The sequence below is a fragment of the Berghia stephanieae genome, chromosome 4 (genome assembly GCF_034508935.2).
Source record: "Berghia stephanieae isolate SIO BIC M18660-M18661 chromosome 4, UCSD_Bste_1.3, whole genome shotgun sequence".
Lineage (NCBI taxonomy): Eukaryota > Metazoa > Mollusca > Gastropoda > Nudibranchia > Aeolidiidae > Berghia > Berghia stephanieae.
This window is the reverse complement of record NC_088363.1, coordinates 27,869,723-27,897,187: the sequence shown is the minus strand read 5'-3', so window position 1 is coordinate 27,897,187 and position 27,465 is coordinate 27,869,723. Positions and strand designations below refer to the sequence as shown.

The following is a 27,465-nucleotide window of genomic DNA, read 5'->3' as shown; positions in this document are numbered from 1 at the left end:
GTTATGCAAAAAATGCGGTCATTTATCGAAGTACTTTAATGTCATAAGAAGTTGGGTTTGATGGTAACATTCGGGAAAATTCTTGTTGTTTTTAATATACAAGTTGTGTGTGATTCGCTCTTGATTTTTAAGAGACAGGCTTTGAATATAAATGTGGGAGGTCAAAATCAGAAGGAGGAGTGGTAGGAAAGAATTGTGGGATAGTTTGCAAAAGGAGATAAAACAGAGTGTTTCTATTCTATTCTACCTTTTGATTCTATGACCATGCTATTTGATTTGGATTTGGAATTTATCACAACAAATGAAGCAGTAAGAAATGAAACATTGAATTTGGACTTTTATTTTAATGTATTGATGTTGTACATTCAATTATCATCAATGGCCCTTGAACTATTTCGTCATTATTAACATCTACAGCACAACGTAAAGGAATAACATTACCATCTCTCAAAAAGCCACTATACGATCACAAGGCATTACCTATGTGTGCAACTACGCCACAATAATGATGATGATGATGATAATAATAATAATAATAATAATAATAATAATAATAATAATAATAATAATAATAATAATAATAATAATAATAATAATAATAATAATAATAATAATAATAATAACGATAATAATAATAATAATAATAATAATAATAATAATAATAATAATAATAATAATAATAATAATAATAATAATAATAATAATAATAATAATAATGATAACGATAATGATGATAATAATAATAATAATAATAATAATAATAATAATAATAATAATAATAATAATAATAATAATAATAATTTTTCCAAAGTACAACAGTTAACTGGTTAAATAAACTCAACTTATGTAATTCGTAATTTATTCTTTTGTAACAAGAGTGAGCTCATTCATATCATTAGATTACGTAACGACAACCTAATTGCCTAGCAATTAAGTCATTAGATGTATTCATTATTTCAACCCCATAGTAATATTCAAACCATCGTAATTAATGAAGCAGTTTGGCCTTATCATAATGATCATGTTATTATTATTTATCACAATTGCGTTGGGAGACTTGAGTATGTGTTTGAGTCGAAGCTGGCTTGCTCACAAATCAAATGCCAAATACAGATTTATACATTCATGCGACGCTTTTCGATAAGAACTAATGCGATGTAGGAGTATCTATGCTGTTTAATCTTTCGTATGGATGGATTTGAAATTTCTAAATGTGAGTAATTTCTATTAGATAGTAGTTAAATGTACATTTTTCAGAAAACAGTTTTTAATCCTTTTTGTTCATCTCCCCCAATTCTGTAGTTTTAGTTTGCCAAGACAAGTGTGGAGAAAAACTTACACTCCAATGTCGCCAATGAACATTTTTTTTCAGAATAATACTTAATTATCTAGACCGATTTCTTTATCCAATTATATGAAGGGCAGACAGGTTTGATATTAAATTGTAGTGCTCTGGCGTTGAAATGGCCGTAAAAACACTAAAACGAAAGCAAACAAGAGCGCGAGAATTTAATTTTTTGTACCTTTCTAGTGATTTTGATTTTATCATTTGCGATTGAAAGATCAGAAAGAATGGCAATTTAATCATATGACTTTTTTGTCTTGATCATCATCATGATCATCTTGTGCCTTGCTTCCAAGCGTGGATGACCATGCCTTTCCAACCCTCTCTATCGTTCGTTGCCCTGATGGTCTTCACTCGATTCACATTTCTTCTTCCTTTGGTCGAACTCTTAATAGTGTCCACCAATACTCTTCAACAGTCGTAACGTCACTTCCCTCGTAATGACGCATGGTAACTTAGTAACTGGCTCTAAACTATTGGAGCAATGGCGGACGCCCTTATGAAATATTTCTCCGACGAGCATAAAAGCGTATCCAGAGAGAGAAAAAACATAAATCTGATTATGTTTTGACTTTTACACATTCTGATCACAAGACATATGAAAAGTTCTAGCCAACATGAAGAATAATGAGTAATGGTTTTCTTTGTTTAGAACCAAGATGGCCGCCGTTGCCGGGCGGCGTGACATCAGACTACTGAATCCAATTTCATACGTTGTCTTTCTGCTGCTTGCTTTCCACCGATCAGTCCTGTTGTCCTCAGCTTCTCTCTTCTCATTGCATGGCCAAAGAACTTTGCTTGTCTTCTTCTTATCCTGGCAAAAAGAGTTTTTTTTTTATTAGATCTACTCCATACCCACAATTTTTAAACATTGATTTATAAACTCGCTTACTAAAAGTTTGCAATTTACCTATTTAGTCTACATGTGCCGCGTAACTTATACTATGTAATTTTTCTCAGTCAATTTACAATCTTATTTTACTGTATCTAATTCTTAGCTTTTTACAATTTTTTTCTTATATGTTGACATCAATATACACTTTACTATATATCTACATCTTTAAAATTATATAATCTGTACGACGTCCCTTGAAATTTATACTATGTAATCATTATTTTAGCTTACAATATTATTACACTATACCTATTACCAAGTTTTACTCTACTACATTTATCTACGTATACTATGTTTATGTATGTATCATTGTCGGCATTTTATACGTCTGTACAAAACTTTTATTTTTGGATGAATAAAGTACAGTATTGTTATTATTATTATTATTATTTATTATTATTATTATTATTATATTATTATTATTATTATTATTATTAATATTATTATTATTATTATTATTATTATTATTTCATTATTATATATTATTATTATTATTATTATTATTATTATTGTTGTTGTCGTTGTATTCTGTGTCTGTCTTTTTTTCATTTAAATCAGAGGCTTGGTAGTTAGGTGCCACTTTACGTTGGCGACATGAAGATTAGAGTAGACTAGAGTGGAATTCCCTTAAAACATGGAAATCGCTGGCCATCGAGGGCCGATAGAGGACACCTTTACTATCTGTTCTATATCCCAATATGATTAGTCCCTTTTCATTCATGGCTTTTTGTCCTTGTTCCGGAATGACACCATTTGGTTTCTTCTGGGCATTGCGCGGAGTCTGCTGAGATGGAAACGGCCAGGGAGAGATTATTTTATTCTTGTAAATTTGACCTACTGCGCCTGTCTGATATTTGTATTATGTCGATGAAGAAAATTGAGTTTAAAATGGAAATGACCAAAATTCAGAAATTTTAATATTGTGACGCTACAGACAATTACCCACCCCCCCCTCTCTCTCTCTCTCTCTCTCTATCTCTCTCTCTCTCTCTCTCTCTCTCTCTCTCTCTCTCTCTCTCTCTCTCTCTCTCTCTCTCTCTCTCTCTCTCTCTCTCTCTCTCAGCAATGTAAGCACTTATTGAGGCTCAGTATATTTCACAAACTTAGTTTACAATTAGATTTTAAGCATCGGGTTCATCCCGAGAGGAAACCATATTGAGACGATTGGTTACCAATAATCTCTATATAGAAGGAACAAATGAAAATGACTACACTCAACCCTTTGGTATTGTTTTTAGCCAGCCATTTTTATGAGTAGTTCTCACTAAATTCTATCATTCCGAACTATAAATATTCAAGGTTACACATTGTTTTGTGTTTTGATACTTTATATCCAGCTGGCAGATGTGAGTAATTTGGCGAAACGCAAAGCATCATTATCAAATAGTTTTTATTATGAAATACATTTTAGTTGTGCGTATGTGTCTCTTTTGACTGACCTTGCAGGTATTTAAGTGGTTTCAGCCTAGACAAAATGATAGATTGATCTTGAATCCACTCCCTATTTTTAATGAACTCGTCCTCTCCATGATATCTTTTTTCATGGTGCTTGATAGCTAAATATAAAGTTTTAGACAATTTTAGCAACTATCCCGTTTTACTGGTGCTAAATTGATCTAAATGTGTCGCAAGCGCTCCAACACCCATTAAAAAAAGGTTACAAACAAATAATAAAGACCACATTGAGCTACGGCATTCTGTAATAAGAATTTTACAGATATTGTTGCTTGAAGTTGAAGAAGAAGAATGAAAAAAACAATGATAAGTGATCAGTTTTAGAAAACTACGGTAAATATTTTGATATTCATAAATCTTAGGCTTTCAGAGTCATATGGCACATGCGACGGAGTTTATCCCGGTTTCTACAGTGTTAAATTGACAAATGCAATTGCTTATTACCCTCTGGATATATGGTATTATCCGCCAGATAGAGGGGTTGTCATAATATTGACTACAAGCTGGATCGACATTGGTCTCTTTGCTAGTAAAGAAAAGGGCAATAATTAATGAGTAAAGTTTTAAAGAGTAACCTATTTCTGTAGACGTGAACGTGGTATTATCATGAATCAATTATTATATTATGATCTTCGATTAAAAAATATTTACTAAAATATTAATATTATAATAATATTCATTGTTTTAACATTTTCAGAAATTCGCCGAAGATGTGAAAGAAGTGTGCCTTACTTGGGGAAAAGGATATAAGCAGGAAACAAGCCTTTGGTTGCAATGTCCGTATCCAAAGAAGCTATCAATGCTTTCATAAGAGCCAAAAAAGACTGTTTGGATTTGACCGATAACACGGACTATTTCTCCACAGACAATAACCTGTGTCCTGTCGAATGGGATGGATATGTGTGCTGGAAATCAACAGAGGCTGGACAAAGCATTACTGTTTCATGTCCTAAGGTACTCAGTATTGAGCAAAAAGTCGTAACTCGACATTGTTCGGCATTTGGAAAGTGGGAGAGTGTTGTATCTGATTGCAAGAGTGATGACAGCACGACGTTGTTATCGACTGAGAGCAATGAACCCAAAATCAACAACACCAAGGAACTTTTAACTACAATTAAAATGGAAACGCAGACACCATTTATGGATCTCGTCAATGACGATAATGTATTTAAGAGTTCAAGTGAATCTCATGCATCTGTTATGGATTTCAACTTTCCGTCAACAACACTAAAAACAGTAACGTCACACGGAGGTTTCATATACGACTACTACGAAGAGATTGACGTCATTAGAGCGTTGGTGAATTGCATTTCTGTTGTCTTATTAGTGACGGCTATAATATTCTGGTGTGTGATCTGGTGCAAGTCGAGATATGGCCACCCTTATCGATGCGTGTCTCTTATCTGTATTCTGGTATTTTCTCTTCTATATCACACTATAGGAATGGTCACTTTACTGGTGTATGTGCCCGATGGACTGGGATGTCAATGTATCCTCACTCTGAAATCTTACGGCGATATTGGAATGTACACTTTCTGTTTCGTGTATGTCCTTCTCTGTATCGGCATTGCTATGAGACGGCTTGAATCTGGTGCCAAATTCTATTTCCTTGTTGGAGTGGCCGCTATACTCCCACTGATACTGGTCTCGGCAACAACGGCTCTGAGAGTTTTGAGACACCGGGATTCAAACTGCGATCTTCTCGATGAGCTTGCACACTCTCTTTGGTACGATCGGGCTCCCAAAACGTTCCTCCTTTTCGGCGCTATCTGTGTCCTGGCCATCGTCTTGTATTGGCTGTTCTGCTTCGACAACACGGCGTTCAAACTGAATAGAGATTTTCTTCTTATCCGTCACAGTTCGGTGACGCTGATGATCTTGGTCTGCTACTGTTTCTTTCTCGAACTGTATGAAATCCTATTTCTTAGAAATACAATTGATGGAAAGATAAAATCAGTTGCTGTAGCTAGGAATGGTCTTATCCTCAATATCCTAATGAGTGCAAAAGGTTCTTTAGCAGCAGCTTTGCTTTGCTTCTTTGATGTTGAGATATTCAATCTCATCTACAGGTTTCCGTGTTGCCCCGATCTCGGCAACGCAATAATTGACCAAACATGGGAGAAACGAATCAGATCCGAATCAAAGGTTAAGTTTTTCGAAGATTCAAGCACCGACGACGGTCAGTCGAAGTCAGGGCGTCGAAAATCCTCTGTCAAATTCAAAGAAAGACAAACGGTCTTCCCAGAGACCCAAGCAGTCAAGGATTATGGGTCTGTGGATAAAGATAGCGACCACACTCCATAATTTAATTAATTGTATTCCAAGGACACATGGGGGGGGGGGGTCATTTGCCAAAAAGGTAATTTAAAATTAAAATGACCAGAAAAATAATATTTTAGTTTTTCAAATATTTATTGATGTTATGCGTTTAGGTAAAATATTCACAACATTCGCCAGCCAAATTGAACTTAACAACACACAAAACTGTGTGTAACCTTTAACGTTTGACATGAATTAATGAGAACAAACGGACTGTTGAATATTTTTTTTAAAGAAAGGCTGAGTGACGTCAACTTCGTTCCTTCTATTACTTATTTTTATAGATAGAATGCGCTTGGCCAAGGAGTTCACAACATTGCCATCCGGAAGTATAACGGACCAACACACAAACTCTGTGTAACCATGCACTTTTATAGTCTGGTTAATACAGTTTAGTGAGAACAACTCACAAACGCGGATGGCAAAAACAATAACAAAGGCCTGAGTGACGTCATCTGCATACTATCTATACTCCTCGATAAAACATTTACAAAATACAGCCCGACTCCGATCCGGCTGTTAACTCTATTTTTAGAATCCAAATACCCCGAAATAAAAGCATTTATATGCGTTGGGCCATATTTGTGTTGGATTTTTTTTTTTAACCCACATTTCTTTTATTTTACTATTTTCGATTATGAAATTCAAGGGCGTTTTTTTTACTGACTGTCTGCCACTTTAAGTATAAAAAAATCTTAAAACGGAAACGAAATTATGGTTAGTTCATTGCTTCCATCGTGTTTCCCTTCCGGTGTAAAGTTGGAGGATTCTAAATTATTTCAGTTCGTTTTTTATATTGATTCGATGTTTTCGAATCAAGGAACTTCCATTGTACTTTATTAAGTTTGTTACATAGTAATTAGTTTTGATCTCTATATAGACAAATATATTTACACCAATGCGTTTATAAAATCAGTAAGAAAGAAGTATATTAAAATTATTTTAGCTTCCATCGATAGATATTTAATATGTATATTTTAAAAGTCGCCAAAGTTTATTTACCATCCCACGCCGAACTCATATGATTTGAGATAATTGCTAATTCTATATTTTATTTCACACCTTTTCTCCACGATGTTATTATTAGGTTAGTATTAATGTTAATGTGTATTGGGCTGTAAACTGAGTGCATTCATTTTAGTCTCCTGGTCGTGAATAACCAAAGTGTCAAAGACGCTATACATTTCTGTATATTACCCACAACAAACACATTATGAAACATACCAGCAAAGAAAACTATGTGTAACTAGAACGTTTGTATTAGTTACTATTAAAACATTTATTTGGTGAGAACTGATCATCCGAAGGTGATCTAAACACAATAACAAAGAAACTCCATGGTAGGAAACTGAAAGAAATTTAAATTCCGAGATAAAACGTTTGCGTTCTGTTCCTGTTCGGTTCGGCAACTAAAACGGGTGAGTTGCACCGTTACGTTATAGCCTGACACTGAAACTCAAAAAGACTGGCATTTTGACGTCATTATTAGGTTTTTGTACCGCCTAGTGAGTTGTCGTTAGTAGTGCTCATGCAAACAAGTGGTCCCATTGGTTAAGCTTTTGAATACAACTCACGATTTGTTTTCTTTTGTGACCAAAGATTGGCCTTTTGACGTCATTTTTTGGTCAGCGTCAGGCTATAAGTTAACAATGGCTACGGTTGCACTTACTTTGCTATGATAAAAAAAAAAGAGATCGACTGAGAGGAAAGATCAAATGGAGGGCAAGACGGACCATAGAGGAAAATGAATGCACTCAGTTTGCAGATTAACATTTATTTGAGAGTACCTTTCGTCTGTGTTGTATCTGAACATGACTTTTCAATTGTCTCAGACTTGCTAATCTAAGCGATTGCAAATAATATCTTCGTCTTTCCTGTGTTTGATCAAGTTTCATTGATCTTACTTTTTTGTAGATGCTTGAAAAAGCCCAGATAATCTTAAGACTTATAATATATTTTAAATGCTTCTTTTTTAAAGCGCTAATATGAAAGTCATGTTTCAAAATCGAACCCTTAAAATAATAATACATAATTGGTAATAATAGTGATAATAATAATAATAGTAATAATAATAATAATAATAATAATAATAATAATAATAATAATAATAATAATAATAATAATAATAATGATAATAATAATAATAGTAATAATAATGATAATAATAATAATAATAATAATAATAATAATAATAATAATAATAATAAATACATAGACCCTTAAAACTTCAGATAAATTCAAGATAGACTGCTTTTCATGTAAAAGCCTCTTCAATTGCTATTCATGGGTTATAATCTAAAATTTCAAACCTGCCAACCATTCAGTTTTGGCGGAATCTTTACAGATCTCTCAGTTTTGAAGTATTATTTCCACCATTTTCCCAATGATTGATCGGTTTAGAGTTTCCTCCCTATGTATGCCATACAATACAGAGGCATGGCCTTATCTCTTTATCTTTCTCTTTCTTTCAGTATCCATTCGAGCCTCTATCTAATAATCTATCTATCCATCTATCTATCTATCTATCTATCTATCTATCTATCTATTTATCTATTTATCTATCCAATCCATCCATCCATCCACTCATCTATCTATCTATCTATCTATCTATCTATCTATCTATCTATCTATCTATCTATCTATCTATCCCACTCTTTAGTATTTTCAACGTTTCTCGATTACACACAATGTTCCATTTCTAGCTTTCCTCCACATTAACAGCCAATTTTTAATTATAATATACATGTATTTATTTCTATCTGTACGTTTATAAATGTCTCTTAAAATATTTTACTTTTCTGACTGGAAATAAAAGATATAATCTTGCAATCAACTGGAGTGAATCCAAATCCTTTGTTTTGATCTTCTATCTTTTTTTTTTTTCTTTTTCTTTTTTTTTAAAGGTTAAATGACAGGATGTACCTTGAAAATTCAGTTTTATTGCGAACTCACACCGCCATCTGCGCTTGGGATAATATGACCGAGGTGTACATGGGCAGGTCTGACATCCGAACGCATATATGGGCCTAGTTTAACATTGTTGTAATGGATAATATTTTGCATCTTTTTTTTTTTTTGAGATCTTCATTACAACAACGAGCCCATAAGGACTTGAGTTATTAGACTTGGAAATAAGTGCACTTCGGATATGACACATTATCTATATCAAGAGAGATCTCCTGCCATGGGCCAGGACAAAACAAAATCACCTCGAATCAGACTTTCTCCGTCACAAAACTGGGACTTCAGTAAAGTATGGATAGAACGAAGTCGATGTGTACTTGTTTGCAGGTCTGGTAGCCCAATTCCTTATGGGCTCATTGTTGTAATGGAAATCTTAAAAAATGACGCAAAATATTGACTATTACATTAATGTTAAACTAGGCCCATAAGTGGGTTCGGTTCGGTTGTCAGACCTGCATTTTTATACACGTCGAACTTAGCTCTTTTATTCTAAGGAAAGGAAAGAAATTGGAAGCCACAGAGAAAGGGACAAGAAGTAAGGAGATTTGAGACTCCAAATCGCGCGCGCACATACACAATTTGCAAATTGAATAACAAAATCCGATAGACATCTCTCTTTATTTCAATGTTTTATTTCCAAATAATAACAAGAGTGAAAATGCATAAATTTGCCGATTCATGTTTATAATATAGATATATTCTAATATTAATTTTTAGTTTTCACGGCACGGAAACATTTTGTTTGATATCAATATGACAAAAGATTTTACCAACAACAACAAAAAATAGTAACTTATAAAAAAAATACAACATTCATTGTTTTTTTAACTTATATGACTTTCCTTGTATTTTAATGTATATTTTCCATCATTTTCAAGTTTGAAAAACCGAAATGGAAGGGATTTATTCAACTTTTTTAAAAATGAACTTCTATTCAGGCCTCTTAAAAGTTTACATAATGTAAAAGCTTTTAAATCAGGTCTAAATGCATTGTACTATCTTTTTTACATATAACGTTAGTATATTAAGAGTTTAGGATAGCAGTTTTATTTTAAACTCAGTCTGCCTTTCACCTGCATCGAGCAGCGTCGTCCAGGTCAAGCAGTCCTTCATAGCCATTAGACGCATGCGCCGGAGTTTGTCCTTGGTTCTATCGCGTGTAACGGACAATGACAATTGGTTGCTACGATTTGGATTGGACGCAAGTCTATCGTAAAGTACTTTCCTCCCAGACTAATAGATCCAGCTACCCTTGGCAGACTGAGAAGGGGGCGGGTATCGACTATACCCGGGATAGATCTCGGTCCCTTTGCGTGTGAAGTGAGTGTTCTATCAACTGATCATCCGGAAACCCTTCAACGGTCAACGTTTACCAAAATAATTTTTTTTAAACCTATTATAAGTTGTTTTAGTTTTGACTCTAAACTGAAATTAAAATCATGCTTTACTGAATAATAATAGATTCATGACATTTTCATCTATCATATGCTGAGTGGTGAGGGGAAGTGGCGTCCACATGTCTCAATCTGATTACATCAATAAGATCAATATGAAATGAGTGCACCAACTCTGAGATGGCAAGATACCAGCTTGTTGTCAATGATACGAGATGGAAATATACATGCAAACATATGGGCTGAGATCTTAGATACAAAGTCTAAAATGATCGAGAATTTTATAAAAATTAATATCTATATTGTTACAGAAAATATATGAATTTTATCACGGAGCTGATGAAGAAATGACTTGATGAGTGGTTGGTGCAAGTAATGGCAGTTTGCTATCGATGTTGTTGTTGGTTGTGTTGGTAGTGGTAGAGATGATAATGATAGTGATGGTGATAATGATGATGATGATGATGATGATGATGATGATGATGATGATGATGATGATGATGATGATGATGATGAGGAGGAGGAGGAGGAGGATGATGATGATGATGATGATGATGATGATGATGATGATGATGATGATGATGATGATGATGGTGATGATGCTGATAACAATGAAGATCACTCCGACGATGATAATGGTTATTTTGATGATGTAAAGGTTGAGAGTAATTTTGATTAAAAAATTAATAATGACGGCAATAAGAAGCATCGATGAAATAAATAAAATGATAATTCTATGACAATTTAGTATCGCAATTAGCAAATGCAGTGTGCGCATCATAATGGTAATTAAATATTTTGACCAATTTGCTAAAGTAGATTTGTTGTTTATATAAGTTACAACAATGAAAGGAAAGAAATCAATCATCAAATACAACGTTTTCGAACCCGTTTGAATTATATTATGAGAAGGGTAAGTCTATTAAATAATAGAAATCACAATACGTGTACTTCTTTACAAGCTTCATAATCGATCGAATAGTATGGAATTTTTTATCAATGTAATGGAGAATAATTTGCTTTGATATGAGAGTTGTTGGGTTTTTTTTTTTTGTTTTTTTTTTTGTTTTTTTTTTTAAGATCTCGATATTAACCTCGTGAGGTCCCAAGTTTTAAAGTTTTTGCCAAGATCAGTGTCATTTAAATCGATCGATATTTGAAGGTCGAGTTTTCTGACAAACTTTATTAAATACGAGTCTTTCCAGAGTACGACAGTTAACTGGTTAAAATCACGACAGCGTGAATTGCTAGAATATAAGATAAGTAGACGTAGGGATTTCCATCATTATGACATGAATGAAGATCGTCATGGGTTATTCGGAGTTGTGTTTTAAAAAGTAAAATATATTTTATATTAAAAAGAAAAACAAGAAAATATAATTCGTTATTGACAATAAATTATGATATAATTTTCATAAAATGCATCCAACTACGAATGTTTAATAATTAATAACAATTCAATTCAAAGGTTTATTTCAGGGAATTGCCAATATGAAACATGCATTTACATAGAATGTCCAATTAATATAGGTAAAATCAATAATTCACCACAGGAAACTATCTTAAAATAACATTATTTAATTTGAAGTGTTTCTTTCTTTTATATTTCAAAAATCGTAACAATAATGCACGGTTTTGTAAATTAATTAATACAATCATCAAAACATAAAACATAAAAATTATCACAGATTATATTTTAAATTATGGACAGGAAAGGACGGGAAGGCACGGTCAATCCTTAGATATAAACCGTGCGTAACTCGAGGGTTAAGGGTCAAGTAACAGTGGAACCCTAATCTGTGACTAGTCGGTTCAAAAGTCGGTAGAAAGAAATCTTATGCTTAAAATTCGATTTCAAGGTAAACTTATGAGAGTTGAATTAAATAAAATCTCCGGTAAGGAGAGCGAGTTTTGTTTCTTAAAATACAAGAAGCTCACATTTCTAATTTCTGATAATCTTTATTTTAAACCTCAATTTCTTTTTATCGAGTTCATTCAGACATAATACTAAATTGAAGCGGTGGGTCACATTTTAAAGATCGATCCCGGTTACAGTCGAGATTTTTTGTCTGACCCCCCTGTCTACCTAGCAGTGAATGGGTCGCTGGGTCTCTTAGACCTGGCGGAAAGTGTTTTGCGATAGACTAGCGTCCTATCCAAAGAATAGCAAGCAATTGCTATTGTCCGTTTCACGCTATAGAAACCGAGATAAACTCCGGCTCCATGGGCACAATGTCTCTGAAAGATTACTTAGTTTAAAATATTTTTTAAACAACTGAATATGTACTTATGAAACAGTGCCAGACAAAGCAGAAAGAAAAATATTTTAAAAAAAATATTCTTTAAAAAAGCCAAAAAAAAAAACAAGAAAAAAACCCAACCCAGCCTGCCTCGAGTATTCTTCTTCCTGGCTTGACTGGCTCTGTTCCATACACACCATTCATATTTTTATCCTACAGCTGCATGTAATATCTTATTTTTAGTTTCAGATGTAGTTATCCTGACGTCGATAATGTTTTCCGAGACGGGTCTGACCCGAAAGGATAGCAATTCTATTGATTCACCATCAGAAGACGAAGATAAGATTTTGTACAGTTTTTTCTAACTTGCTAAGCAAATGTGACAAGTAGAGATCCTTATTTAAGAATGGCGAAAATCAAGACACCTATATAGCAGTAGGGTAACATTTTGCAAATGTAAAGTAGTTGCCATAGCTGGAATTCTGGAATTTAAACACAATACCCTTTCAGGAAATATATATTTTGCAAAACTTTCATAATATTAATATAAAAACCCAGTGTTTTTGAAAGACACAGGGAGGAGTTAAAAGTCGCATATCGTGTTTCATATTGAATGTGTGTGCACTATTATTTTCGCCAATAAAAATGTAGTGTACATCTCAACGAGTGTTGATAGGATCCAAAACGGAGAACTGCATGAGTGCTGCATCATTTCCGCCGGATGTAATCAAGTAGCCATCGTCTGATGTAAACGCTGCCGTGGTTACATTAGACGAATACACTTTGACGCTCCGGTATCCCGCCTGGGTGGAAAGAAAGAAAAAAGACTCAATACCCTTTCAGGAAATATATATTTTGCAAAACTTTCATATTATTAATATAAAATTTTTAAAAGTAAGCATATAAATATTAGTTGAGAGAAGTCTGTTTTTTTTTTTCAAATATGTGCCAGCCAGGTGAAAGCTTCCAACACAAAACTAATGTGTAACCTTAAACAGTTGTAGTTTGATTGATATTCTATTTGACACTAAAGACCCAACTGGCGGTCTGAAAACAATAACAAAGAACAGAGTGACGTCATCTTTATTCCTTCTATATGTAACGTTATCTGTTAAATTATGGTAAACGGACAAAAAAGAGTTTTAAAAAATAAATAAAAAAGCAAGCAAGCAAACAAACAGGCAATCAAAAAAAAAATATCAGCAACAACAATAACAACAAAACAGGTCTGTACAAGCACACTCTATTGACTATTTTATTAGAGGAATGCGTTTATCACAGATTTTGTCCCTTGGTTGTATCCAACACAGAAAATACTATTATGAGGTCAGTGAACGTGTAAACATTTTTAATTTTTGGGGTACTCAATGGTTTCAACGAGGGAACAAAACTCACAAATTCACATAATTCATTTAAATAACAAGCCACAGCACTGAGTTACCAGTCCCGTGTGGCAAGGTCTTTGTAATTATTCTCTGTCCACCAAACAAGGGACTGAATTATTGGCGGCTATGTGGTCTTGTGGTATGACACTCGCTTTCGGGTCGGAAAGTCATGGGTTCGAGCCTCACTCGACGCATAGTTGAGTCTTTGGAAAAGGCTCTTTACTCACATTCTCTCACCTTATTCATGTGTAAACTGAGTACCAGGCCATTGACAGCTTTGACTCTGTTGGAAAAAATTGTAATATCGCCTAACAGGCGTTATGTCTTGTTCTACATGTTACGTGTCGCTGTTAGTCTATGGACTCTCTGTAAAGCGCTTTGAGCACGTTTATTGGATATTGCGCTATATAAACACGCTCAAGTAGCTCAAGTAAAAAATCTTTCAATACAGGCTTGCCTGTACTCACCTTTGGTACGGAACAAGGCCACTTGTAAAGCCTGAGTCTTCCTTTGTTGTCCCCAGCTACCATCATATCTCTGTACTGTGACCGACAAACCACGTTGAGGACGTCACCACGGTCAAGGTTTTGCCAAGGACCTGAGAGGAATGAATGAGCGATGATTAACCCTCAAACAGTCAGATTAAACTTCTCTCAAATCATATCACAATATTGATAGAGTTATGATGACAAATTAAGGAACAGGCACTGGTATAGATAGAATGCGCTTGGCCAAGGAGTTCACAACATTGCCATCCGGAAGTATAACGGACCAACACACAAACTCTGTGTAACCATGAACTTTTATAGTCTGGTTAATACAGTTTAGTGAGAACAACTCACAAACGCGGATGGCAAAAACAATAACAAAGGCCTGAGTGACGTCATCTTCGAACTATCTATAGATAGTATACGCTTGGCTAAGAAGCTCACAACATTGCCATCCGGAAGTATAACGGGCCAACACACAAAACTATGTTTAACCATGAACGTTTATAGTTTGGTTCATATAATTTAGTGAGAAGTACTCATAAACGCGGGTGGCAAAAAACAATAACAAAGACCTAAGTGACGTCATCTTTATTCTATCTATAAGATAAACGCTAGAAAAGCGTGTTTGAAACAATCACAAGAGAAAACAGAAAGAAAAATACAATTAGCGTCGACGGTCGAGGCAGGCTGATTTCTTGGGATGTTTTTTGTTTTTCTTGTATTTTTCTTTCTTCTTCGTCTGATACTGCTTTATACAAACCTTCACAGTTCTTTTTTGATTTAGTAATGCTGTTTTAAGACGTAACCGTTTTCACTATGAGAGCCGTAATAATGATACCATTCGAGGCTCAATGAAACACGAGTCATATACGTTTTACTGCTCTCTTGGTGAACATGGTAAAATATGACGTTATGTTTTGTCAGAGTAAATAACAATTCCGAATTTAAATTGATAACGTTTACATACCACATTAAAAAGTGTTTCTACTCCAACATCTTCGCTTAATATCCACTACTTATTGAATCGAAAATGATTGCTGGGCTTTTAGTGTTGAAATGGAAAGGAAATATAAAGAGTAAACATGACTCATAAGTTAAACAGTTCTAAAATACGACGTTTGGGACTTTGGCCATCATTTTGCGTAGCAATGACTATCCCGCACAAATCTTTGGGCCTCTTTTTCGCTCACGAAGTGCCCAAATTCGCGACAAAATATGGGACGAAGCCATTTCGTACATGCTATTTTAAAAAATTAATTACGACGCTGTTTATAATTGAATATCACTGAAAGTTGGCACACAGTTAGAAAAAAAAGGTCATTTTAGATTATGTCAAGCGACAAAACTCGTACGATTACCAGAAGACCGTTAAAAATAGATTTTTACTCTTTGGAGTACAATATTTCAAAAAACTACAAAGAGGAGAGATTTTGTCGCTCATAAGGTTATATATGCAGATTTCTTCTATTTATAGTTCAAATTTCATTCGATTATGATAAGTACTTTTCCCGTATTCTCACAAAACATCAACCCAATTTGCATTTCAATGAGTGAAAATATGGACACGGCTATTTTGCTCCACCATCGCGCGACACGAAAATTACGTGAGCGCGGCAAGGCTGCCAGATGGCCAGACTTTAACCTGACCAAATTCGACTTCAAAAGTGGCTAAATAGAAAATCATATGGCTTTCAATATTAAGACTGGCCCACTTAAAATGAACTAAATTTTAACAAACAGAAAATTGAATAGACTAGGATAAATGTCACTGAGACAAACATAGATGAATAAAATTTAAAAAAAAAAGAAACAAAATTATATATTTGGCCACACACGTGGCCATCTGGCAACCTTGTTTGCGACGACGGATGACACAAATCCTCGCGCGCTTTTTTAAAAATTAAGGTATTGTTTCATTGTTATGTCATAGGGATAGATAGTAGATTAACACTCTCTCTCTCTCTCTCTCTCTCTCTCTCTCTCTCTCTCTCTCTCTCTCTCTCTCTCTCTCTTTCAAATAAATTCTAGAGCTAACATAAGCCATGGTCTCGCGGGACTGATTGATAATAATTCAGCAGACATTTTTCGTGTCATTTGTATGGGTTGTAGACACAAGATTACACTTCGGAAAAGTTCAAAATGATCAATATTTTGTATATTTTAAAACAAATTTATAGTTGACCCTAGCCATACAGCTCTAAAACTATACAAGTTAGAACTCTTCTGATGTCTTCATCATATTTTCTGATAATTTTGCCATAAAATTGCCAAGATTTAATATCTAATTCCACGTATTAAGCGAGATACAGGCACAAACCAGAATAAAACGCAGAAAAAGCGTCCCATATTTTCCGTATTTTTTTCACCCTGTGAGTCATCCAAATAAATGACATCTTTGAAACTGCATAACTTTGTTACATATTAATGGATTTTCAAAATTCAAAAATATTTTTATTCAGTGGAGATAGGGCTTTGATTTAAGAGTAGTATTTCCTACAAAAATAGAAAACAAAAATTTTTTCATAGTATTTCCTACAAAAATAGAAAACAAAAATTTTCATAGTCATTGCTAATTTTGCGTAATTTTGTTACTATACAATTACTAACTCACCGATGACAGGATATCCTATTGGACAGTTATGCGTCGCCCAAGTCACATCTCGTAAGGCTCTGGGTGACTTGGTTCTCTTCATCATACTCAGATCCCCTGTTAAATGGTAACGTTCACATTTATTAAAATAAATGAAACCAAAAGACCATTTATTAATGTTCATGTACAACTTCATATTATCATTACTAATAGTGTCCAATAGTCGTAACGTCACTTCCTTCCTAACGACGCATGGTAACTTAGTAACACTGGCTCTCAACTATTGGAACAATGGCGGACGCCCGTATGAAATAGTTCTCCGGCGAGCATAAAGGGTATCCAGAGGGGAAAAAACCATAAATTTGATCATGTTTTGACTTTTACACATTCTGACCACAAGGCATATGAAAAGTTCTATCCAGCATGAAAAATAAAAAGTAATGATTTTCTTTGTTTAGAACCAAGATGGCCGCCGATGCCGGGCAGCGTGACATCAGACTATTGAATCGTATTTTGCCTAATCAGCATAACATAATATTGAAACGCCTTGTCAGATGAACTAATATCGAGTTAAAGAATGACGTACTCTAAACAAAAAAAAAACTTAAAAAGAGTGTGGCCAGAAAACTCGTCTTTCAAACATCGATCAATTAAAATGACCCTCATCTCTTCAAACACACTCATACCTGGGACTTCTTTTGGTTTTCAAGTTTGAGAGATTTTGACAAGATGAGCGTCATTTAACTCGATCGAAATTTGAAAGACGATTTTTCTGGCCAGTTTTTATTTTTATTTAATGTGTCTTTTTCATAATACATCAGAAAAGTATAGGGGTTAAAAAGAATTGTGTAAGCACTCAACAAAACAGCTAGCTAGTTCTCTTCACCAATATTATTAGTGTTGGCTTTGAAGAGTAGGAAAACATTGCATTGATATCATTATCACACTCATTTTCCATCATAAGAATTGACCTTCTTTACTGGATAGCTGTCGGGTTTTATTTAGGCAGTGAAAATTCCAAGACATTTCAAATTATTTGAAGAAAAATAACTGGTCTTCTTCAATTGTTTGGATAAGTGCTGTAAGTAATAATTTACATTTTAGTAGAGCAATGATTTATCTCATTGAACGGCGATGTGCGTTTACATCAATAATGTTTAGAGAGACGAAAACATATATTCTGTTTACTTTACTGAGATGATCTGATCCACGTAAAGAGTACCAAAGATATTGAACCACATTCACACGGTTGATGAGAGGGTAATACATAGAGTACAGTCTCACAACACCCATTCCTTCTGACACTTACAGTATATGACATCATAATCGCCAAGGACCACCTGCAAGAACTTGCAGTCTGCAGACCAGTCCATGTGCATGATGAAAACGTTGTTGTGCTGAGGAAGGAAACAAGAATATGGTTTGACTAATGTAGGTACCTAACAATTTATAGAATAAATCAGCTGGCAAAGTTCCTGTGTAGGAAAAGATTGTAAAACATTCGAAAATAATCGATAAAGTTATATTATATATATATATATATATATATATATATATATATATATATATATATATATATATATATATATACCCCTTGCCTATAAATCAGTACAGCCTACTCAAAAGTTAATAAAGGAAATATATATTTTATATAAAGAATTTTAGCGGTTTGAACATGCTCGGTTTATTGTTCCCCGTGTAGATTATATGGACCGAAATATCCAGTTTAAACAGCAAAGCTACACATTTAATTTTTAAGACGTACCAAATTTTAAAATGATCGCATCTCACCTCTTGATTATCAATAAAAAGCCCACACTTTTCAAACAGAGCACAATTGATAAACTAGACTATAGGCTACTTCTGGGTGTAACAAAAATAATGAGGGTACGAATTTCCATTGTTTTATTACTGGTTTGTTTCTTGATGTTCTTTTTTACTCTTATCATAACGTTTCCTTTTCCTGTCCAAGACTGCACCTCCGTCCTTTTAAGTGATCAATGGGAATAAAATGGTTTGCAAATTGAATAGAGATATGGGAGATAAAGGACAAATGGTTTGTTAGATGGCCTATTGGAGAATTTTCTTGACGCAAAAAAAAAATCATATTCAATAATTTGATTGTGGTCACTCACCGAATATTTAGAGAAAGAGAACAACAAAATTTTAGTGCTGTTTTAAAAAATGCTTTTTAAAATTTTTGGGTGTGAATTTTTAAGTGAAGCACACCAACCCGTCTATTTGACTCAGTGGTGATAAAGTTCATGGCTATGGTTCGTAACGGATATTTATAGAAATAATATGAGAAAGGGGGCCAACATGCGACTTGTACAGTACGATGAAGAAGTCTGTTGTATATATATATAACCCGCTTGAGGAATAATCATATCATCCTGATGCGCATTAAGCATGGTGAAACTGCGGAAATAAAGTGTTTAAAAGGTGTTTTAATTCCACTATATACCTTTAGTGTGGCCGACTGTGAGCTGAAGAACTTGTATCCTTCTGACTGAGTGTAGAAGATGATTATGGATCCGTCGTATGTGCCGACGGCTAGCTGTTTGCCATCTGGATTGGAGTGATAATTAGTACACACAACATGTGATACGGGAGATGACAGGAACTCTTATCCTAACATTTATTCGTGTTTTCTTTAAGATGGGAAAATTTAATTTGAAAGTACAATAATTAAATCATTAAAGACAATATCATGTCTTATTGGACAAAATGAAAGACGCTGCTGATGTTCATGGCGTTGATTGTCATAATTTTATTGTTTTTATTGTTGTTGTTGTTGTTGTTGTTGTTGTTGATGATGATGATGATGATGAGGTTGTTGATGATGATGATGATGATGATTATGATGATGATGTTAGTGATGGTGGTGGTGGTGGCGGAGGGGACGACGGCGACAACGACGGAGACGACAACGATGATGATGATAATGATGATGATGATGATGATGATGATGATGATGATGATGATGATGATGATGATGATGATGATGATGATTGCGACATCCACTGACCTGGAGAGAAACTGAGAGCGTTGACTTGGTTAGGTCCAGCCAGAAGAGTGGTGAGTTGTATTCCATTGTAGGAGTTGAGAATGATGACCTTTCCCCCGGTCGTACCCAAAGCAATCAGACGACCTTTGGGGTCAATGCTGATACTCACACAGGGTTTCTGGGAAATGCCAAGGATAGGTTTTAGTACCAATGATTTTCAAATATTTACGACATAGGCTAAAGGTTAATGACGAATAACAGAGATAAATTTTGCCTCTTTGGACACAGAGGAGCCATTGTTTGCATGCAAAACGTCATGCACCAGCTTATTGATGCTGTCCATTTAGCCAAATACTCACAACATCACCAGCCGAATAAAAAGTACCAACAAAAAAAACGGTGTGTAACCTTGAACGTTTATAGTCTGATTGACAACATAAAGTTAGAACTACTCAAAGAAATGGCTGACTAAAAGCAATAACAAATGGGTTATATTAGCATACTTTTAATATCGCATATTTATTCCATAATACTTTAAGTCGTATTTGTCCATTTTTTATTGCTTCCTGCACACATTCTGTGCACAACGCAAACTAAAGACAATTAAGAGAAAAAACATCATGGGATTATCTGATGTGCAATGCGCGTGTAATTCACCGTTGTTAGAAACGCTGCTTTGAAACAAGACCTAATGAACCGTGAATATGACTCTTTGTGCCTTGCCGATTGACTTTGGCGATCACGATCCTCCGTAAATAAGCTGCCTATAAACAGGGCGTTGGGTGCAAGCTAGTTTATGTTTAAATCTTGAATACCGAAAAAAAACCCAACCCATAAAAACGCGAGCTTTTATATAGTGCAATACCCACAATACGCCCTCAAAGCGCTTTACAAAAGGTCCCTAGCCAACAACAACACTGAATATGTAGGACCAGTTATGACGCCTGTTAGGCGATATTACATTTTTTCCCCCGACAGAGACAACGCTATTAACGACCATGTACTCATTTTACACGCTGACAGAACGTGAGTAAAGAGCTTTTTTCTAAAGAGTCAACTAAGCACCGCACAGAGCGGGAGTCGAACCATGAATCTTCCGGTCCGAAGCTAGGCGAGTGTCAAACCACGAGACCAATAAATAGCCGCAAGGCGAAAACCCAAACCCAGTTATCCGATATAAAATTCCCAAGACAAACCTCGATATCGACTCTCCACACCGCTGCATGGCTGACGGCTGACCATTTGACAACGGCCTGGTCATGACCAGCAGTGACGAACGTTTGTTCTAACGGGTGACTTTCTACTGCCCACAGCTCTTCCACATGGCCCTAGGACAATAATGAAAAAAAAAGAGAATGAAAATTAGTCGTGCATTAGCTACACTATTACATAGATAAATAGTGATGAAATTGGTGGTGATGATGATGATGATGCTGATGATGATGATGATGATGATGATGATGATGATGATGATGATGATGACGACGACGACGATGAAGATTGTGATTATTATGGTGATGCTGATGATGTAATGACGTTGACGACGTCAATGAAGATTATGATGATTATGGTGATTATGATGACGATGATGATGATGATTGTGGTGCTTGTGATGATGACGAAAATGATGATGATAATGATGATGAAGAGTGTGATGATTATGGTGATTCTGATGATGGTGATGACGATGACTTATGATGACGACGGTGACGACGACGACGACGACGATGATGATGATGATGATGATGATGATGATGATGATGATGATGATGATGATGATGATGACGATGATGATGATGAAGATTGTGCTGATTATTGTGATGCTGATGATGGTGATGACAATGACGACGTCGATGAAGATTATGATGATTATGGTGATTATGATGACGACGATGATGATGATGATGATGATGATGATGATGACGATGATGACGTTGTGGTGATCTCCACAAAAACCTCTAACACTAATCAATATGATTTGTAAGAAATTCCATCACAACACAAAGGGTATAAGATCAATCCATAAAAGTATATACCTACCTGAATGACGGATTTTAATTTGAGCTGTAGACTTCCTTCCAGGACTTTGTTCTTTGTAGTAGATACATAAATAGACCCGTCCAGACCTCCTGTGGTGATTGGAACGATGCTTCTAACATGACCTGCGTTGTCTGGTAGCTGTTGTTGGGGCGCAGGAATATTCATTGATATAGTTTACATAATTAATTATAATATACGAAATTTGAGTAATGTCGGGAATTATTCTACCCGACGTTTACACATATTGTAGGTCTGGCATCCGAAGGCAACTATAGGCCTAGATTAACATCTTTTGAAGTTATTTTCCGTCATTTTTTATTGAGATTTTCATTACAATAATGAGCCCATCCATGATAAATTGGGTTATCAGACCTGCAAATAAGTGCAAGTCGATTCTAACCCTCTCCATAAATAGTAATGCGAAATGATATCATGTTTACAACAATACTTTGTGATGTCAGATAATCAAATTGTTTTTGTTTTTTTAAAAGAATTATCATTTAAGTATTTTTTTAAAATGTCTTATATTCAGAGATAACGAAATCAGAATCGATTGAGGGGTAGAATCAAATATTTTTTATATTCTTGCGTTTTGAAATTCGACCTTTGTTCACAACGTGCACTCCCAAACTCGTGCAGGATTATGAAAAGCAAGAGTGTAAGAATCGTATATTATTGGATTTCCGCCCTTGAAAACTGGGTTCAGCGCCCTTCACCCCCCCCCCCCCCAACTTGTCGGCATCCTGTTTTGTCATTGAGCAAATAATTTAGCCTTTATGGCTCAATACGCGGCGCTAATACACTGCGTCAGACGCCTCTGTTATCTCCTCGGTCTTTTTTTAAATAGACCTTTTTTAAAAAGCTCCACGCGGATGCATAAAGAGAGATTATACTTTTGTTTTCAAAATTGACAATTAAAATATGATTAAAAGTTTGAACAATGCGATATGATTTAAAGTAATAAATTTATTCAGTGGTGCATTGCATTGGAATTGGTTTAAATCATTATGACAAAAGACAAAAATCGCTAACAAGTACGTTAAGCACTTAAAGTCATGTGAGAATAGGATAGAAAAAGAAGAGGAGATAGTTATATAGATATGTAGATGGATAGATAGATAGATAGATCGATAGATAGATAGATAGATAGATAGATAGATAGATAGATAGATAGATAAATAGATAGATAGATAGATAGATAGATAGATAGATAGATAGATAGATAGATAGAGTGAGAGAGAGAGAGAGATAGAGAGAGAGAAGGGGGGGGGGGGGAGAGAACATTGTTTTTGTGATCAATAAAAATCATTGCCAATTCGAGCAAATAAAAACCATAATAATCAATTATATCATTATACTGACCACGCGTTCCTTGACTAAGGAATAGTCGTTGATAGAATCCCAGGCTTTGACCTCATTGCCGCCTCCAGATAGAAGAGTTCCATCTCCAAGCATGCACAACGATGCCACACTTTTCTGATCAGAATAAATGGGAGATTGATTGGAGAGTGATGATTGAATTTTAATGAAACATACCATTGTTGAGCTAAGAGGGAGATAGATAGATAGATAGATAGATAGATAAATACATACATACATACATACATACATACATACATACATACATATATACATACATACATACATACAAACATACATAAATACATACATACATACATACATACATACATACATACATACATACATACATACATACATACATAGAGTTGCATATATTGTTAAATAGACAGATGAAAAGACAGATAGATAGATTAATAGAGAGGAGATACAGAGAGAGAGAGAGAGAGAGAGAGAGAGAGAGAGAGAGAGAGGAGGGGAGGGTAGAGAGAGAGAGAGAGACAGAGAGAGACAGAGAGAGACAAAGAGAGAGAGAGGGAAATAGATAGATTCATAGATAGAGATGCATAAATAGACAAATTTACAGATAGATGGATAGATAGATAGATTAATAGAGAGGAGACATACAGAGAGACACAGAGAGAGACTATCTTCTCATTTTTGGTCACATAAGGTCATTCACTTAACTCGTACCTTGTGAGCTCTCTTGGTCTGTATGGATAAATTGTCATTCACAGCAAAGACACTGTTGTTATCTCGTGTCCAAATCAATATGGCGCCATGGGAGTCACCCGTTATGACGTCACCAGAAGGGGAGAAGCAGATTGAGGTGACAAATTTAGGGACATCCTCCTATTTGAGAGGGTAAGAATATCATTATGTCAGGATTAAGATTGAAAAGCGATAAACGTAACAAGTTAGTGTGAGTGTAAAAATCTATATCGCTACGACAGTAGCAAGAACAACATTAATAGCATTAATTGATGTTGACGATGATGATGATGGTGATGATGAAAACGATGATGATAATGATAAGGACGATATTTATCTGAACAATCACTTCTAACACATTATGATCTAAAAGCCACCATTGCAAAAAGTTAATTTAAACGTTATAATTAATCCTTTAGATGAGAAGGAATGAGATATAAAAATGACATGTATCTATTTATTCACAAATCTGATTACCCAAATTTCTACGCTATCATCGATGTAATGGAAACGGACGGAAAATGTTGTCCATAGCAACAATGTTATACCAAGCCTGTAATTGCTTGCAGCTAATAGACGTGTACATATGAATGCATAGCTTGTATCCCATTCTCTTATTGCTTGAAATATATAATCACCAATTTACTCTAATGTAATATGTGGGTTAATTTGTGTAAACAGGATTAATAAAATGAATGAATGGACTGGTTTCTTTAAAATGATAACAAAATCTGGCTACCCCGTAGAAAAGTTTTCTTCTATTTATTCTTACTCTTTGGAACATACTGATTCTTTGTTTATTTCTTATCAATTACTTAAATTTAATCTAATAACGTTATGTAGACCAGAAATACTGAAACAATGTCGTAACTAGATAATAAATATAGGCAGCACCAAAGGCACTTGGTAAAATTATGCGATTGTGAAATGAACAACCAACGAAATCAAAATCCAAAGGATTAATTGAAGCATGTAAAATTTTGTGATTTTGGTGATTTCGTGGGATCGAGTGAAAGTGACTATTCATGTTTATTATGGAGAGTGACATTGAAAACATTCAAAACTAAACCCCTATGTCATTCTTTTCAGGTGTGAATTTGCAAGCAATCGTGAGAGAAGAAAACCAATTGTCATTGTGGTCAGAAAATTTTATGTCAAAAACTTTCATTACATGTGAAACTCAGATGAGCACCATACTTTGACTATTAGGAAAATACGGGACTCGAGGCAAAGTGAGAATTTTACTATCAATCCAATACAACCGTGAGTGTATGTAATTGTGGTGAACATAGAAAAAATGTTGAGTGGTGATTGATGGAGGCAGAGAAATGGTGGGTGAATGTTGATAGAGGGAGACACACAATTGTCAGTAAAATCACAAAAGTTTATTACTCTACACAGTCTAAGGAATTACCCTTTCTATCATCCGCTGTTGCTACAATGGAATGCAAAAATATTTTCTAAAGGGAATATTTATCAGTAAAGAATGATGCAGTGTCGTTGTATTAAAACTCTATTTCAATGTTTTATATATTACTAATGATTAAAAAGTCAAAATATCCATTTATTTTATTATTTAATATGCAATATTTCACCGATCAATAGAATTGAAACACTTTGGTTGGACTGTATTTAAGAAACGTTCATAAAGGAGCCTTTGGTAACTGGTTTGCTAGATCTGGCGGAAATTTCTTTGCGATAGACTAAGGTCCTATCCAAAGGGTAGCAAGCAATTGTTATGGTCCGTTTAAACCTTTAGAAGCAGATAAAAACTTCGCTCCTTGGGTTGTGAAGGACTACTTACATTTATGAGAGTGAATGCAAAATCTGCAATGTCAGGATTTTGATCATTTTTCACTTCAATCTCAATTTTCTGCATATGTTTTACATTGGGTCACATTTTGCAAATCTTTGTCCACTCGATCACATTGCTTGTCTTTTATTCTCTCCCTCTCTCTCTCTCTCCCTCTCTCTCTCTCTCCCTCTCTCTCTCTCTCTCTCTCTCTCTCTCTCTCTCTCTCTCTCATTTTTTTTCTTTCATTCTTTATTTCTCTTTTAGAAAAGAACGGAAGAGATCAGTTTAGAGTAATTCTAGCACCGCTAGTTATGGGTTAATCTTACACAAATTTCAATGTTCTCTTTCCTATCCATGCAAGTTTGTGAAATAACCTATAATATTCTTTATAATGATTTGTTAGCTGCAAGAGTGAGGGGATACATTTATCGTATTTTTTTAAAAACCTTACCTTAATAAATATTGGTTGCCGCTGTTTTTTTTTTAAACGTAGAAAAATACGTTTGTTATCTTAATAATAATAAAAATTAAACTATACCGCCGAACTATGTCAAACAACTTTTTACATTTTAAACATAAATTGTTTACTATATTACCCATCTACACAAACTGGTATTATGCCGAGGTAGACTATATATTAAAAAGGGATTTTAACCAGTTATCTGCCGTAATCTGGAAAAAAAAATTAAAAATTTGGCCAGAAAACTCGTCTTTCAAATATTTCAAATATATCAAATATATAAATGCCTCACCTTGGCAAATACTCTCAAATTTGGACTTCGATCGATATTTGAAGGACGAGTTTTCTGGCCTAATTTTTAAATACGTGTATTTCCAGAGTACGACAGTTAACTACTGGTTAAAGACAATTCCAGACATCTACGTCAGACTGACAAAATATCAGATTGAGGCAATGAGTCGAAATTAATGACTTCATACATTTGTTGTGGCACCAATAATAGGATAGATGAGTCTACTCTTTCGGTTCCAATCTCCTTGTATGTAACCAGCAATGAGGACTAATAATTTATAGGTTGAATATTGAAACATAAAGCATAACGAATTTAATAGCAGGATGTATAAGCAGATTCTTAAGATTAGGGAACGTTAAAAAGCGCGATTTGACGATCTTTATTGACGCCTAGCAATATAATTAGACTAGAAAATAAGATGCCATCACTCTGAATCCAGAAGATCAATTGCACAAGGTTTATATCCAGTAGTCCTAAGAAAGAGTGGTTTTACACTTCAAATTAGACTGGAACCATCTTTTTGACATCGCATTTTGGTTCCCTATTCCTTCGTCTTTTGGATATTGTTTTATATCATCGCTGATAGACACAATGAATTATAAAAAGTCATAAACAATAATGTATATCAAAGCTTCAAAAACAAAATTAACAAAAAACTGGGGAGGTTTCGGGGTCAAAATTCTTCGTCGGCAAACACAAAAAAATATCCAGTAAAAACGTTAA

At 34.6% G+C, this 27,465-nt stretch overlaps 2 protein-coding genes across 9 annotated transcripts in view; one reads left to right on the top strand and one right to left on the bottom strand.

Annotated features, from left to right (window-relative positions):
- Positions 1-1,073: 1,073 nt before the first annotated feature.
- On the top strand, positions 1,074-7,477 carry LOC144970357 (uncharacterized). The gene is made up of 2 exons (XM_078909915.1): positions 1,074-1,213; positions 4,393-7,477. The coding sequence occupies exon 2, from the start codon at positions 4,470-4,472 to the stop codon at positions 5,997-5,999; it is 1,530 nt and encodes a 509-aa protein (XP_078766041.1). The 5' UTR covers positions 1,074-1,213; positions 4,393-4,469; the 3' UTR covers positions 6,000-7,477.
- Positions 7,478-11,454: 3,977 nt separating this feature from the next.
- Positions 11,455-27,465, bottom strand: part of LOC144970356 (echinoderm microtubule-associated protein-like CG42247) — a 137,215-nt gene continuing 121,204 nt past the window's right edge. For all 8 annotated transcript variants that reach the window (XM_078909908.1, XM_078909907.1, XM_078909912.1 and 5 more), the window contains 10 exons: positions 24,178-24,336; positions 23,488-23,601; positions 22,126-22,263; positions 21,282-21,413; positions 20,107-20,263; positions 19,543-19,646; positions 18,388-18,475; positions 17,100-17,195; positions 14,465-14,595; positions 11,455-13,415 (listed from right to left, as the gene is read on the bottom strand). In XM_078909908.1, coding sequence (XP_078766034.1) covers positions 13,272-13,415; positions 14,465-14,595; positions 17,100-17,195; positions 18,388-18,475; positions 19,543-19,646; positions 20,107-20,263; positions 21,282-21,413; positions 22,126-22,263; positions 23,488-23,601; positions 24,178-24,336 — 1,263 coding nt within the window. In that variant the 3' untranslated portion in view covers positions 11,455-13,271. The remainder of the gene's footprint in view (positions 13,416-14,464; positions 14,596-17,099; positions 17,196-18,387; positions 18,476-19,542; positions 19,647-20,106; positions 20,264-21,281; positions 21,414-22,125; positions 22,264-23,487; positions 23,602-24,177; positions 24,337-27,465) is intronic.

What these genes read in the sequence shown, in the direction of transcription:
- LOC144970357 (XM_078909915.1), top strand. Translation starts at nt 4,470, where the DNA reads ATGTCCGTATCCAAAGAAGCTATCAATGCTTTCATAAGAGCCAAAAAA.